At 32.9% G+C, this 15,146-nt stretch overlaps 1 protein-coding gene across 3 annotated transcripts in view; it reads right to left on the reverse strand.

The window, feature by feature from the left end:
• LOC128202652 (pleckstrin homology domain-containing family G member 5-like) overlaps window positions 1–15,146 on the reverse strand; it is a 112,918-nt gene that overhangs the window by 61,889 nt on the left and 35,883 nt on the right. For all 3 annotated transcript variants that reach the window (XM_052903676.1, XM_052903678.1, XM_052903677.1), the window contains 2 exons: window positions 14,495–14,592; window positions 11,801–11,937 (listed from right to left, as the gene is read on the reverse strand). In XM_052903676.1, coding sequence (XP_052759636.1) covers window positions 11,801–11,937; window positions 14,495–14,592 — 235 coding nt within the window. The remainder of the gene's footprint in view (window positions 1–11,800; window positions 11,938–14,494; window positions 14,593–15,146) is intronic.

Here is a 15,146-nt window from a genome sequence, read left to right on the forward strand (position 1 = left end):
AAGTATACGCAATATAAATATGGGTACGATCCATGCCAAAATCAAGGGACTAAATTGACATAATACTTTATTAATATAACCAACCTCATATGAATATTCATAACTGTTTAACCAATGGAGACATTAACTGCGGTCACATGATATCCCTGGATAAACAAATACACGTTTACTTCAGGATTCAATTTAGGTAATTATCGAGAAATGGTCTTAAATCTGATTAAGCGTCATGTCAGTTCCAGGTGATCACTGAGAGTACGAAGACCTCATAATATTAGTCAGTTGTTTTTCTTGACTGATAAAGTACAATTACTTATAACAATCATGCTGTTGCTGTTCATAAATATGCTTATATAGTCAATATTTAGTCAATTTTTTTGTTAATTGTTTATTTTTGTAATAAATATGCATTGAATCACTTAAAAACACAATATTGTAAATGCATATCCACATGGGCCATGGCCTTTTTGAATTTTTGTAAATAATTCCTGAATCTTGATTCTTGAATCTTTAAACTTATTTGGGAAAGGGGCCGTAACTGATGCTGGTATCACTCGTGGTTCCATCCCTTCGCATGTTTTATAATTAATTATTTGTCTCAAATACTATATAAACCTGTTCATGTTGTTTTTTATATTTTCAGTGTATTTTAACATTCATGCAATAAAATATTATCAATTCAAAAAAACAAAAACTAATCAGTTTATGGGCCCATGCAGATTGAAATAAAAAGGAAACTTAAACTATTTTAGAGGGGGCGCATGCCGGGTGCGCCCCCTCTAAATCCACTAGTGTAATGTAAACCCTTTTATATAATAGTGTCTGTCAAAACATATGCAAAGAATAAATCAAACAACAAGTTTCATATCTTTCAAATTTAAAACTGTAAATACAATTACCCTTTTTCCGGTGCCTTGAATGAACAAAACTTGGTCCAGAAAAGTCCACAAACATTTTCTTTACTTCTTCGTATTTAGTCTTCACAGATTGTCATAAATATTCCACTTCATATATAACACTTTATCTTTTGAATAAATACCATTGCATAAATAAACATGAATATATATTTACATAGAAGGATTGAAATGATATACTGTTTTATAAGTTTAAATAAACTGTCTGGTCTGTTCATCATAAATTATGAAATTTTATTTTAATATCATTGGTAGTCTACATTGTGAAATGACACATAATAATACTTCCATTCAGGCCAAAAATAGACAATACTTGTTTCCTCTCTCTCTCTCGACTAACCCTAAAAACACCTGACTCATAAAAATCATTGTTAAATGATTGCAGAAATATTTTTTTATTTAGTACAAGCCAGCTTAGAAAGAAAAAAAAAATTGTTTCAACAGCACTACCCTTCTCAAAAGCAGAACATATGCACATATGACAAAGAAAAATTCTAGCCACATTTATAAGCGCAAAGTAATTATAGCAGTATGTTTTCTTTTGTGCATCAGAGCAAGTTAAAAAAAATAAATAAACAAGAGCTTTCACAGTATGTGACGAATGCCCCCGAATGTGACATTGACCTACGAACAAGGTCAGTACATGAAAAGTTGATCTTGACTTTATGTGTCAAATACATATGGCAAGTTATTTAAAATTTTCTCTGAACATAAAAAAATACCACCCATACTTGACAACCTACACTGTTATGTCCTTATATTCAGAATTCCCTTGTGAATAAACACTGTGTATCTTTTACCTTAGAGGTAGGGACATGGGTCTTGCACAGGACACGTCGTCTTCGTATGTGGAACACATGTAGCAAGTTATTTTAAAATCTGTCCTTACAAGGGAAAGTTACAGCACGGACACGACAACCTATACCCTATGTCCTTGTATGCAGCACTCCATTGTGAATAAACACTAAGTGTGACCTTGACCTTTGAGGTAGGGACACGGGTTTTGCACGCGACACGTCGTCTTGGTATGTGGAACACATGTGGCAAGTTATTTTAAAATCTGTCCATACAAGGGAAAGTTACAGCCCGGACACGACAACCTATACTCTATGCTTATATGCAGCACTCTATGGTGAATAAACACTAAGTGTGACCTTGACCTTTGAGGTAGGGACACGACTGACGGACGGACGGACGGTGCGATTTTAATATGCACACCTTCGGGGGCATAAAAAATATGGACCTATTATTGCCTACATGTACGTAAGTTTGTTCTCTATTCTAGAAAATATTATAAATGAAACAACTTATCAACTATTATAGATATCAATTTATAATCAACCGTCGTGAAAAGGAAACTAAGAATGTTTTTAGTTTGGCCTAATTTGAATTATTTACAGTAGGTTACAAAGTTTAATGATTGTTCTGTCTTAGTCTGGCTGTATGATGGATTTATGACTTAAGTTGTTAGCTTGAGGGTATATAATTTAGTTAACTCACTCATTATATAATGGGCTGGTTTAAAATAAATAAATATAAATTACCTCCCTTTAGAAATGATGTTACCTCCCTTTGTTTCATTTTCAAACTATTTAATAAAATTGTAGATTAATAACTTACATACAAGTTTTCCAATTCAATAATAAAACATACAAGTTCACTATTTTATTTCCTTTACCAGTACTGTTACACCTAAACTAAATTACCTCCCTTTAGAAATGATAATATTACCTCCCTTTGTTTCATTTTTAAACTATTTAATAAAATTATAGATTAATAATTTACATACAAGTTTTCCAATTCATTAATAAAACATTCAAGTTTTCTTTCTAATTTCATTTGGCGATACTGTTACACCTAAACCAGGATTGCTGTTAAAACACAACATAACTGGAATTTATATCGAATTCTAAATTTTGAACCACATAATAAACACCTCAATTTTCTCAGGTGTGGCTCCATTTGTCCAAGTATCCCTTTTTTTGGTTTATCACAATTTAACAGGTGTGTAATTGATTTGAGCAAAACTGACAAATAAAAGCTGAAATTTTAATTTAATTTTAGTTCTCGCTTTAAAACGAACGTTTTCATTTTTGTTAAAAAGTTAAAAGTCAATAATTAAAAGCTGTTGATAAACCTTCCTCGTTGCGCAATTAAGTTACGACGTCAATTATAGGAATGCAAGGATATGTAAGTGCATTTCAGATATCAACGTCAAGATAATTTCTATGTGTAATTAATATTGATTTATATAACCATTTTATTATTTGTTCATTGATTACACCTTGAATATATATAAACATAATGACTCTACTGTTACGATACGATATACGAAAGGGAGGTAATAAAATCAAATTTAACCACGATTATATAGCAGTTTTATTAATTTGTTTCTAAAATAATATTCTGTCTATAAATATCTATAAAAATGCTGTTGATGAAAACTTTAAACACATTTTAACTTTACATTTTGTAAATTTAAATTGAGGCAGAATTCCAGTGGCAATTGCTTGTATTAATGATGGATTGAAAAATGTGTAAATTCAAATTATTCATAGAAAATTAAATCCAGTCCAGATGTGGTAACAATTCTATCCACCTGTTTTCAACTTCATAATACATAATGATTGCTACTTTAAAATCTTAAAATTTCATTGCTATAAAAATTATCATGATCAGGGCATTTAAATGTTTGAAATCTCAATCAGTCTGGGCCTCTCAAAAAATAATAGTCGGATTTTAGATATGTCTGAAGGATTCCGTGATACATTTTCGCGGCCTGTGTAATATTTTGTCAATGTTTTTTTCCGATGTGGCAAGTTGTTAGCAGTGCTTTCATATCATCATAGCTGATTTTCGTTGTTATTTTACAAAATTAATTTTGAACGAGATTCTTATAGAGTTTCTGCGGGGTTTCTTACAAAGAATGCTGCAATTATTATTCTTCAGCTGATTGATACCCAACAAGCAGCCATCAGATGATAAATTCATCGTTTCGGTCATAAAAAGTGGGTCTTACACTATGAGTGTACTGTACACGAGTAAGGGTTCCCGCTGGCGATCACCATTTTCGCCGTTTGCGACAAAAGGCGACAAGAATTTAATCATAATATTTTTTTTAAATGACGTATTAGCAGCGCACTCAGTGGTCAGACTCTGCAGTTAATAAAGTTTGTCAATGTTGAGATGGACCTATAGAATTAGGGCACGACTAGGTTAATCAGAATTTTTGCAGTTTATCAATGACATCCTTTAATGATTATAGATCTTTGAAGCAAAAGTGTGGCAAGATATTGCGCGATCGCCCGCAATGATGTCCCCTGGTATTTGAGGATGTGTGAATGACAAACACTGTTTGTGTATCAAAATTTCTACATATTTTACTGACTAAGCTGTTTTGGACCAAAATCTAAAAAGAAGAAGAATTTTCCAACTAATTTTTAAGCCATTCACTGCTTTTGGTCTGGCAGGGTCAACATCGGTCCAGACCTGTAAATTATCGGTTTTAGAAGCCCTGATCATGGTAATAAATATAATAAAAATGTGCGAGCTAAAGGCTGAATAATATTCAACTGGTAATCATTAATATGCATGAATGTGGCTGGAGTTTTTGAAATATAATAATGGAATTGTCTAGACATAGTCCAAATGACAGTAAAATTTTCTGAAAGATTGAAAACATTTTTGGCATTTTTTTATGTATTATGTCCTAATGTTAAAAACTGTGTTAATTTTTAGTATGGTAAATAGCCAGTGTGAATTCAAAAATATTTCATTTACAAATTAAACTATACCAAATATAAAGGAGATATAAGTGAATTAAATAACAGCACTTACTTTGTATTATTTATGCAATAGTTTTATTACAATAAAAGATGATAGAGTGTAATTATTATCGAAACCATCCTTTTTTTTAATTTCACTGTTAAAAATACCTCAATTTTCCATTTTATTTTCACAATATTTTCACTAAATGCTCACCTCCATTAAATGTAGAGCTACTGATTTCGACTTTGCGGTAAAAATAGTTTATCAAAATTTCTTCCCCCTGATATCCATGTAAAAGAATTCAATTCAAATCAGTAAGATTAAATATTTGTGCAAAAATGATCAAACAGACGACAAAAATATTTCAAAATAGAGCTATTTAAGCCATTGTCACTCCGTACAAGACATTTTAAAGAACAGCAAATATTATCATAACGTCTTTTCGCAATTTCCGCCCTTTCTCTTGCATTGAATTAAGCTAAGTGTTGGTTTAAATAGCAAAGTCATGACATAAAGCTCATCCTTGAAGAAAAACACTCTATAAAGCTAACCACATGGGACTTTGCCAACAGTATTTTTTATTTTATCTTTGTTTGTTAATTCTGGAGGTGTTTTCCTCTTCTTTTTTTCCCCAGGGAACATAACTCAAAAAAGTTTTATCCTAATAATATCTGTCATGTGTTCCCGTTCCGGATAGAAAAATCTGACCCGAGGGCACCTGCGTTGCCTGGTAACGAGGCTTGCCGAGTTACCGGCTACGCAGCAAGCCCGAGGGTCGGATTTTTCTATCCGGAACGGATACACATGATAGATATTTTTTCTAGCATACCTTAATTATTTTTTTTGTGAAGAAACTGCATAAAAAAGCTCATTTTTGTACATTTCACCAAAAAGCGCGTGCGATAATGTTTACTGACGTCATGACGCGCAGTAATTTTTATTCACTGTCAACGTCAATAAGTTTTTTCGATATCAAGTCTTTGAAGGGTTATTTCGTTTTGTTGTGAAGATATATTTTTGCAAAGTTAATGTTTATGAAACTCATCTATTGAAACATCATAATTATGGTTACTTAAAGTATATGATAAAAGAAATAAAAAGTATTGCATCACAGCGCGTGACTCATCTGGCAGGGGGGGATGCCAGATGGGATTTTCCAGCACGGCTGACGTCACCGGAAATGCCTATCCGGTGTGCTAGAAAGAGTTATCCTTGATAGACACTGTGCTGTACAGAAACTAATAGTATAAAACTTTGACAAGTTATCCAAAGGTCAATTTCTTCAGGCTAGTTGACTCGATCATCAACACAATTTGATTGGTTAAGAGTTATTATTGGATAAAAAAAAATCTATAACAATTACATACATTATACGGCTGTTAATTGCTTTTACTATTTGCGACAACGGAGAGCAACATTTGGATTGTTATAATTGTTATTTTATGTACTGTACTATTTAATAACCTTTGCAAATTTCATGATTCAATAAAACTTGACAAATAAAATATGGTGGCTGCTGATTTTGAACCTTTTTCACTGCATCCCATATATGGTATAAAAAAATTATACCCGATTTTTTTTTTGCCTGCGTCCAATCTATGTTAGTGTTCTATACACAGTATAATACGGTAGATGGGACCAAAAAATTGATAATTTGGATAAATTTGACTTAATCAAAACGGAAGAAGTTTTAAACCACTGGCTGCAGAAGATTTTGGACATAGTCACATTAAAATGAGTATCTCTGTTCGTTTAAGTATTGAAATTCATTTTGATCTTGAATGCCCCGCTCAAAATAGCAATTCTCATGATCGTGACAATGAAATAAGCTCCTTTAAGCTTGTTATGTTAAAGAACTTTCCAGTAATTACGGCCAGGGCCACACAAAATGCACTGCAATGATGATCATGGTCCTTGTGCATGTTAAAGTGTAATCCAGGTATAACCAGCTTTCATTAGACACAGAAGGACATTACCCCAAGGGATATCTGCCTTTAAAGGCACACACCATAGGCGGATGCAAAAATAGTTTTGTTTCATTTAAATGCACTATCATCTTTATAACTATTTTGACTTTAATCTTCAAAACACACAAATACACATGATTGAGATACAGATAAAAAAGATATTAGCGATTTTCTGGTGTGTTTTTAACGGAGGAATTTGAGGTCACGTTACTAAGATTCATTTATTCGAAAAACCCATTTATTCTACGTGAACATTTTTTTTGTATCAGCCTTTATTGTGCGCCTTTAAATGTCATGGCCTTCTTTCCGGCCAACCCTATTATAGCGTTAGATGTTGTTTTTTGAAATCTCTAATTAGTTCTTGTCTTACTTCTACACAGTACTTGATCTTCATCCACATAATTGAATTAGGAGAAACTACTCAGTAAATTTATACTAATCTATTTTAGCTTGATTGTGCCGACAGCTCAAAGTGGACATGTGAATCACGCTAGCTCAGTGTCAGGGCAGAAATTAGTACTGTGTCCTTTGAGAGGCCATGAGGAACTACCCCTGTTGCAGAACGATCCCCACCCTCCCTCCCCCAACTGACCACTTGGAGGAGAGGCAAACACCTTTGAATAAACCACCATAAAAACTTCCAAGTTGTTTTAAGGTGTTATTATGGGCTGATAGCTTTAAAGGGACTTGACACCAGATGGTTCCCAAAATTGGCAAATACAGTCTTTCCTCAAAACAAGCCTAGAATTGTCAATACGAGCTGCGAAAGATACATGTTTTGTATGCGATGTGATACATTAGTAAATCATATTCAATGCATTGTTCAGATGGATATCAATTTAATGTAAGTTTTTGACAAATTTCTTTTCTTTTTTTCTTGCAATGGTATCATTTGGTGTCTAGTCCCTTTAATAAAAATGGCAATGAATGCTTGAGGAAAAAGCATTTACCACTACCATTACAAATGATGGTGTGATGCTTTGAAAAATTAATATTCTTTCTTGAATTTACGATAATGGACACCTTTAATATTCGACCACTTTAGCATTAGAAGAGCATGTTTCTATAATCTGGACTGTTTATCCCAAGACGTCTTTACCACTTGACCAATGGCCACTTGAGCCTGTATATCATTCATTTTGGAAATAAACCTACCGTCTATCCTCTTCATAGTAAAAGAAAACTTCCGTCTGATCCAGCCATTGAGGTCCCCGTCCCCCTTACCGAAACTGCTTCTTCTCGCCGCTTTGCGCACGTTGTGGTTACTGACAACATGGAAACAGTTGCTATGCTTGGCCGGAAACGTGTTAGACCGGCTACGATGAGGCGAATCTACATCCAAACTTGCTAACCCTTCAATATCTACACTTTTGGATTTAACTAATTCTTTCATGACTTTAAGTTCTGAAGTCTTCTTTTCCAGCTTAGCCTCATCAGTAGCCCTGTTATCTGTTTGTATTGTTATAAATCTAGTCGCCTTCTTTCCAGACTTAACAACCTTTTCATCCTCATTTTCATCCGTCTCCGCCGTTTTAACAATTTCGAAACGTTCATCATTTCCGTCAGTTCCCACTTTTATCACACACAACTGTAACTTTGTTAAAACCACTTCTGGCTGATGAAGTTCGTTTTCAAACATTTTGTAATTTCTATTTAGCATTATCCGAAATAATCGAAATAAAGTCTCACAACACATAAGGTCAGAAGCTAACTAATTAAGTCGCATTAAAGGTGCTTAGACCATCACTCTAGCACCAGGGTTTCCTAGAATTTATTAAGCTCCTCCTGTTAATACTATTATATCAATCAATAACACTACTTGCACAAATATGTGAATTTCGTAGTGAAATTCTTGGGAGTTTTCCGACCACATTGTTATACTAATATTATAATAGCCCTTGGATAGACACTTTTACAAATGAAATGGCAAATACTTGCAAACATAATTCACGATGGAATAAAATCTAATGAGTTTATTCTTGTGAAGATTATAAGTAGCTCCAAAGAATAAACTTCCTGCCAATATCTATAAAAATCATTCATGAAGATATTAAAATAATTACACAAGCACTTCCAATCGACTTTCTCAGCATTCTTATTACAATCACTCTGAAAAGCAGTTGTGTGTTGTTTTTCTCATCCGTAAAACCGCATTTGTACGACCAAGAAAAGATATAATCTGCATATGGCAGTCAAATCAAAGGAGATAACTTCAGGATAAAACTACGACATTGAGCAGCAATATAAGTTTTCCGAGGAAACTGCGATCTATAATTCCATAATTCAAACACCAAAATAATCCAACAGAGCAGTAAAATCTCAATTCCAGGGAACCAAACAAAACGGACATATGTTTTCTTGTCCCCCGCTTGGACTTATTACAGGACAATAATTATAAGGTCGAAAACTGCCCAGTCGGTAATTGGCTAATTGTTTATATCTAATAAGTAACCAAGTTTTATCACCATATTGAGACAAAATCTTAAATTATTCAACATCTGAGACCTTGCTTAATCTACAAGGTCAGCAATGTGTGGGTTTGTTTTTTTGTACTAATACGTAATATAATATTCAGGTAAAGACAGGTCATTCGACCAGTTCTTCTCCAAGGTTAATACGTAACAGACCATAACTGTTAGTAGTTTGTTATGCCTTACTCAAACCAAATTTTTAGGTGTGACTTAGGTAAAGAGGTTTCTTTTGAAAAAAAAAATTGGGGGGGGGGGGGGAGGGGGTTACTTTCTAATGAACCTGTAACGGACTTGCTCATTTTCTTAATACCAAAAATTAGTTTACCCCAAAAAGTATCTGAAAAACACATATTTTATAACTTAATTACTTGCTGATACCGAAATAGGAGAAAAAATAAAGGTATAAGAAATATTCTGGTTTAAGTGCCGGAGCGAACATACAACAGTATAGTCACAAAAATATTAGAAAACCAATATCTGAACCACTTGGCCCAAGACTCATACAACATTTGATGGATATTTTAACCTTTATCGAACACATTGGTCACAACATGTGATAACGTGATTAACCAGTTACACAACAATTGGGTTTGTTTTTCTGTACTTCTACGTAATATAATTTTCAGGTATAGATAGGTGACGCGGCCAGTTCTTCTTCAGGGTTAATGCATAAAATCACAATTAATTAATAGTTTGTTTCATGGTAGTTTGATGGGAATGATCTCATGCTTTGGTGCCATATGACCTGTAAAAAATTTAGTGACATTAACCTAAAATATTTATTTCTTCAGATTTATTAAAGGGGTCACTCCTAACAACTATTTAGCATAAAATAACTATGAATTACTGCAGTTTAACAATGTCAGAAAATCGTGAAATGCCTAAATATCTGAAAGTTAAACTACTTAAATTTGTTCGAAAGTTTTGAGTACTAAAAACATGCCATGAAAAGTACCCTAACGAAAAGATGCATCAAAAACATGAAGCCTAAATGCACATTACCCTCATATCTTTCAATAGCAACCAGGATTCTCACCTGAACATGCATCTAGTTGGAGAAATTTGTTCAAGTTTCCAAAGGTATCCTAAAAACATCTCATCACAGCGATTCGGTTCACTGACCAACACTACATTCATTTAAAGGAACTGTACTCCCAGTCAGGAGTACAGTCCCCTTTAAATAAACATCGTGTTGATCATTGGGCCCCATCTTTGGTTAATAAAAAGCTGTATTAATATATAATTCAATAAAATATCACCTTACCCTGGCAGATTTTACCACCAACTTTTTGGACATGATGCTCTCAGAAAAATAAATGCTCAGCGGCAAAATATCATATACTGGTAGCCTCCCTTTAAAGATGCACTCATATTCACAAGCAAGCAGTACCACAATTAAAACAGCTAGTAAAATGTTTTAATTTACCGAAAAGGATGAATAAATATCGAAAACAATGGTTCTTATGAAGGATACTGTGTTTAATGCAGATTACACAGTACTTCCCCATTATGAGATGATAGTAAATATTTAAATCTTTTAGGACGCACCAGTCATTTAATATTTGTTCGTTTTCAGCTATTAAATACACGGTTACAATCTTTAAGTAATTAATATTTTCCGCAAATGCATTATTTAGTAAGTTGTTAAAGTTTTATCACTCAAAATTTATGTTTGCTATAGTTACATTTTTATGTATTGATTACGAGTATCATCTTAAACACTAGTGCATTACAATTTGGCATGAAACTTAGCAAACCATTTTCCTTACTCATAATACAGACAGCTTATAAAATTTCTGGAATTTAAAGGAAAATATGACCTTGCAAGTTTACATTAAACAATAGGGGATTGGTATAAAAAGTATAAAAAAATACTTTATAATATGATTTCTGGTAATTCTGAGAAAACAAAATCTGATATGTTCAGTGGAAAACGAAATAAACTTGGGCAAAAGATATCCAACGGCCCACTCCGTTCCTACTTGAAAAACCAAATTGAAGGGGTATTTTTTGCATTTTCAAGTGACTGATATTCAAACTATTGTTGGATAATAGCATTTTCACTATAATAATTAGAGATGTTTTTGTTTTCTATAGACAACAAGACGCTTATGCAGCAACGTCGGAGTAAAGCCGGATTTTTGTTTATGCATACCTTAGATTTGAGCTAGTAACCTGTTGTGTCTTTACCAAAAAGACCCATATTTATAGTCATCAGAGATATTGTTTCTGATGATGATGATGATGATGATGATGATGATGGTGATGATGGTGATGGTGATGATGATGATGATGATGATGATGATGATGATGATGATGGTGATGGTGATGGTGACGGTGACGACGATGACGATGCTGTTGTTGTTGTTGTTGTGGTGACAATTGTGACTGTAATTATGTTGACAATAACAAAAGCAGCAATGATGATAATGATTATGGTAGTGGTGGTGTTGGTAATTTCTCTTTTCCAAAACTGACTGATAAAAAAATATCTCAATTACAAAAACAAAAATCCATAATTTACCTTAAATCTAAAAAAGGCTGCCCCAAAAGATGTTATAGAAACTACATACATAAATAATTCATTGATAACCTTAAAAGAAGCACCTATACACAAGATAGTTCTGCACATCAAGGGATACAACTCTTTGTAAGAAATTAGCTACATCTACACATGACTTACGTTTGATGAACATAGTTGTCCCCCCTAGCAGGAAAGTTTCACAGTTCATTGGGAGGGGTGTTTTCGAAGCCTCAACGAATATGTTGATCTCGTCAATGTCCATTCTTCTTCGCTCCAGAATGGGCTGTATGGATTCTCTGTTGAGATGATGGTATGAGAGTTTAATGTTAAAAGCATTAAAGGGACTTGACACCATTTTGTCCCAAATCTTCAAATACAGTATTTCCTCTTAACAAGCCTTGAATTATCAATACCAACTAGTATGAGGCCAATAATAATAATTTTTTATGATTTAAATAATATTTTGATGCTGTCTCAGCTAAGTTTAAAAATAGCGCCTAATGGTTTCAACATTTTATAATGTGTATATTTAACATGTGAAAGTCAAGTGATTAGTTCAGAGACATATACAGAAGGTTTTTCCAAATTAACTAGGATTATGTGTTAGACATAAACCCAGTAAATCTTAAAAATGGAAAAAGAAGCAATAACCTCGATATTGCATTTTAAACAAAGCCAACGGTCGTCTGTAGTTTTTCGGTTGAGAAAGGGGAATAATTTAACAATAATTATAGCCAGAGTTATGTATGCCTGCCTAGCTATACATGTGAATATTGTCTTTGGCAGCATATGTACCAAGTTTTATTTGAATATCTTGACCAGTTTTTGAGTCATGGCCAAGGTTGAAGTTTTTGCAAGCCGGTAATGACGCCTGATCAAGGACATTTAGGCTACGATAATACATAAACATTTTTTTCTCCAATAAGAAATGATGAGCTTAAAAATAATATGTTCACAAATTAATAATCTTAATAAGAATGGTTTTTTCCAGAGATATAAACTGCATTTTATGTAAAACAAGACCTGTTTTAGAATCATTTTTGTCTTAGCCAGTAACATTATCACAAAGAAATGAAAACAAGGAGTTTGGAAATTTTAAGGTGCACAATACAGATTGATGGAACAAAAAAGAATAACAGATTAAAAGATATTAGCCTATATAAATGGGTTTTTTTTCATTTAATAACTACATGGCCACAAATTTACCAGTTAAAAAAAGAGCCAGAATATCACTAGTATTATTATAATATGTAGCTAAATCATATGCCTCTTTTAATTGATCATTAAAGCAACTGTGTGCCAGATGATCAAATTACAAGAAAAAAAGAAAATTGTTGAAAACTGTCATAAACTTGGTATTAATGTGTACAATGCATTGAAACTTACTAACTGAAGTACCACATAGTTTACAATTTATCTTTACAAGTTTAGCAGTTATTTCGTATTTTTCCATTAAAAAAGATTACTGGGTATGTCTACCTAGTAGAATTAATTCCTTATGCGTAATTGGCTGGTCGATGTTATCACGTGATATTACCAAGTTAGGTATATAGCTTAAATATACCACTCGTTTAGAGTAAGCCTTCGTAGCCCAGTCGATAAAGTACTGGATTGCTATTTTGGCGACACAGGTTCGAACCCGGTCTCCAACACAATTTTTTTTTTACATTTTGGTACTTTTTTACAATTATGATATCAAAGTGTAACACATTCTATTAAATAATTGTCCTGAGATTCGTTACAGAAAAAAACTTTTTTTGGTGCTAATCTGGTGTACAGTCCCTTTAAAGTCAAATAAGTTTATCATGATAATGCATTGAACAAAAAAATATTAAAAAATGGCATCAACCAATATTGTGCACCTTGAATCTTTGTCTTGATCAAAACACTTCCCCATCTTTATCAGAAACGTTCATCATACAAAAGCAGGTATACTTCAGACATTACCCTTAGCCAATGTTTACATCACTGTACAAACAAAACAATTCAGAGCCTGAATAAATCAGTTTAAAACAATGGTAAAATGCATGTTCAAGCGTAAATCAAACTAATAAACAGTAATATTCTCAGTGCATTATTATCAAGTAATATTGTTATTGATCTACCTCAGGGAGACATTTTTTTGGCAGCGATAATTTCAATGCATTCGGAGCTCCTCGGCCATTTTTATTGAAAACAACCTTGGATGTATTTGGAAGGTTAACATACTCAAAATATATATACACACATTCAAACAGTGGTACTTTTAAGTCCGCTGCAAGTAGATCGCGTAGTAATTTTATTAAGCAGTTAAACTTTATGACTTAACTCTAGGGAATCTTAATTATGTTTTGCAATAATACACTTCACTGGCAACAATTTAAACTGAGATCAATAAAAACACTATGTTAAGTTTATGATAATTAAAAAATTTACGAACTACTTCAACTGAAGTACCGGCATACATCCAAGGTTTCGATAAAAATGGCCGAGGGGTTCCTAATTAATTTCAATGTCCTCCTCTCCGCAAGGGAGATAAATCTTAAAGTGAGCAATACTCTCAGCAAGGGAGATAAATCTTAAAGTGAGCAATACTCTCCGCAAGGGAGATAAATCTTAAAGTGAGCAATACTCTCAGCAAGGGAGATAAATCTTAAAGTGAGCAATACTCTCAGCAAGGGAGATAAATCTTAAAGTGAGCAATACTCTCAGCAAGGGAGATAAATCTTAAAGTGAAAGTCTATTACCAGTAATTTTGATTTACCCGAGGGAGACATATTTTCGGCAGTGATTATTTTAATGTCCTCATTTCCGCAAGGGAGTTAAATCTTTAAAGTTGACATCTAGTACCAAGTAATATTGTAAATGATTTACCTGAGGGAGACATTTTTTTCAGCAGCGATTATTTCAATGTCCTCGTCTCCGCAAGGGAGTAAAATCTTCAAGGTGAATGTCTCATGGTTTATTGTCCCCTGGAAAATGGTAAATCACATTTTTGTCATTATTCATGATTATAGAGCTTTCAGTAAAGATTTACAGATAATTGTGTTATTTGTGTTAATTAAATTGTTAGTATTATTTCACTCTTACGAACCAACAATTTTTTTTGGCTATAATAAAATCTTGATGTGAAACATTCTGAAAAAAAGAAGCTAAAAAAAGTAATATTTATCAGTGTGTTTTAAAGATACATAAAGTTAATAAAAACATCTTTTGAATTTGATCTACACTATATTACAATAATATTTGGGTTTATTTTTTCATACAATATAAAGTGATGTGAACATCGGGTAGGTTGTTCAGAAAAATAATTAAAGTTAACAAAATTGTTAACATTACCGATTATCGTCGTTAACTATTCAATCTTTACTGCTCTGGAAGTTTTATAAATACACTCTTGATTTGCAGGACTTCTTACAAGATTAAGTTAAGACAACTGCTTCCGCTTTGAAATTTTATTTAAGCATATTGGCAGATCGTGATATAGTGAACTTTTATAATTTAATGATTCTGTTACCTGCTTTGT

This window comes from Mya arenaria, chromosome 9, assembly GCF_026914265.1.
Source record: "Mya arenaria isolate MELC-2E11 chromosome 9, ASM2691426v1".
Taxonomy (NCBI): domain Eukaryota; kingdom Metazoa; phylum Mollusca; class Bivalvia; order Myida; family Myidae; genus Mya; species Mya arenaria.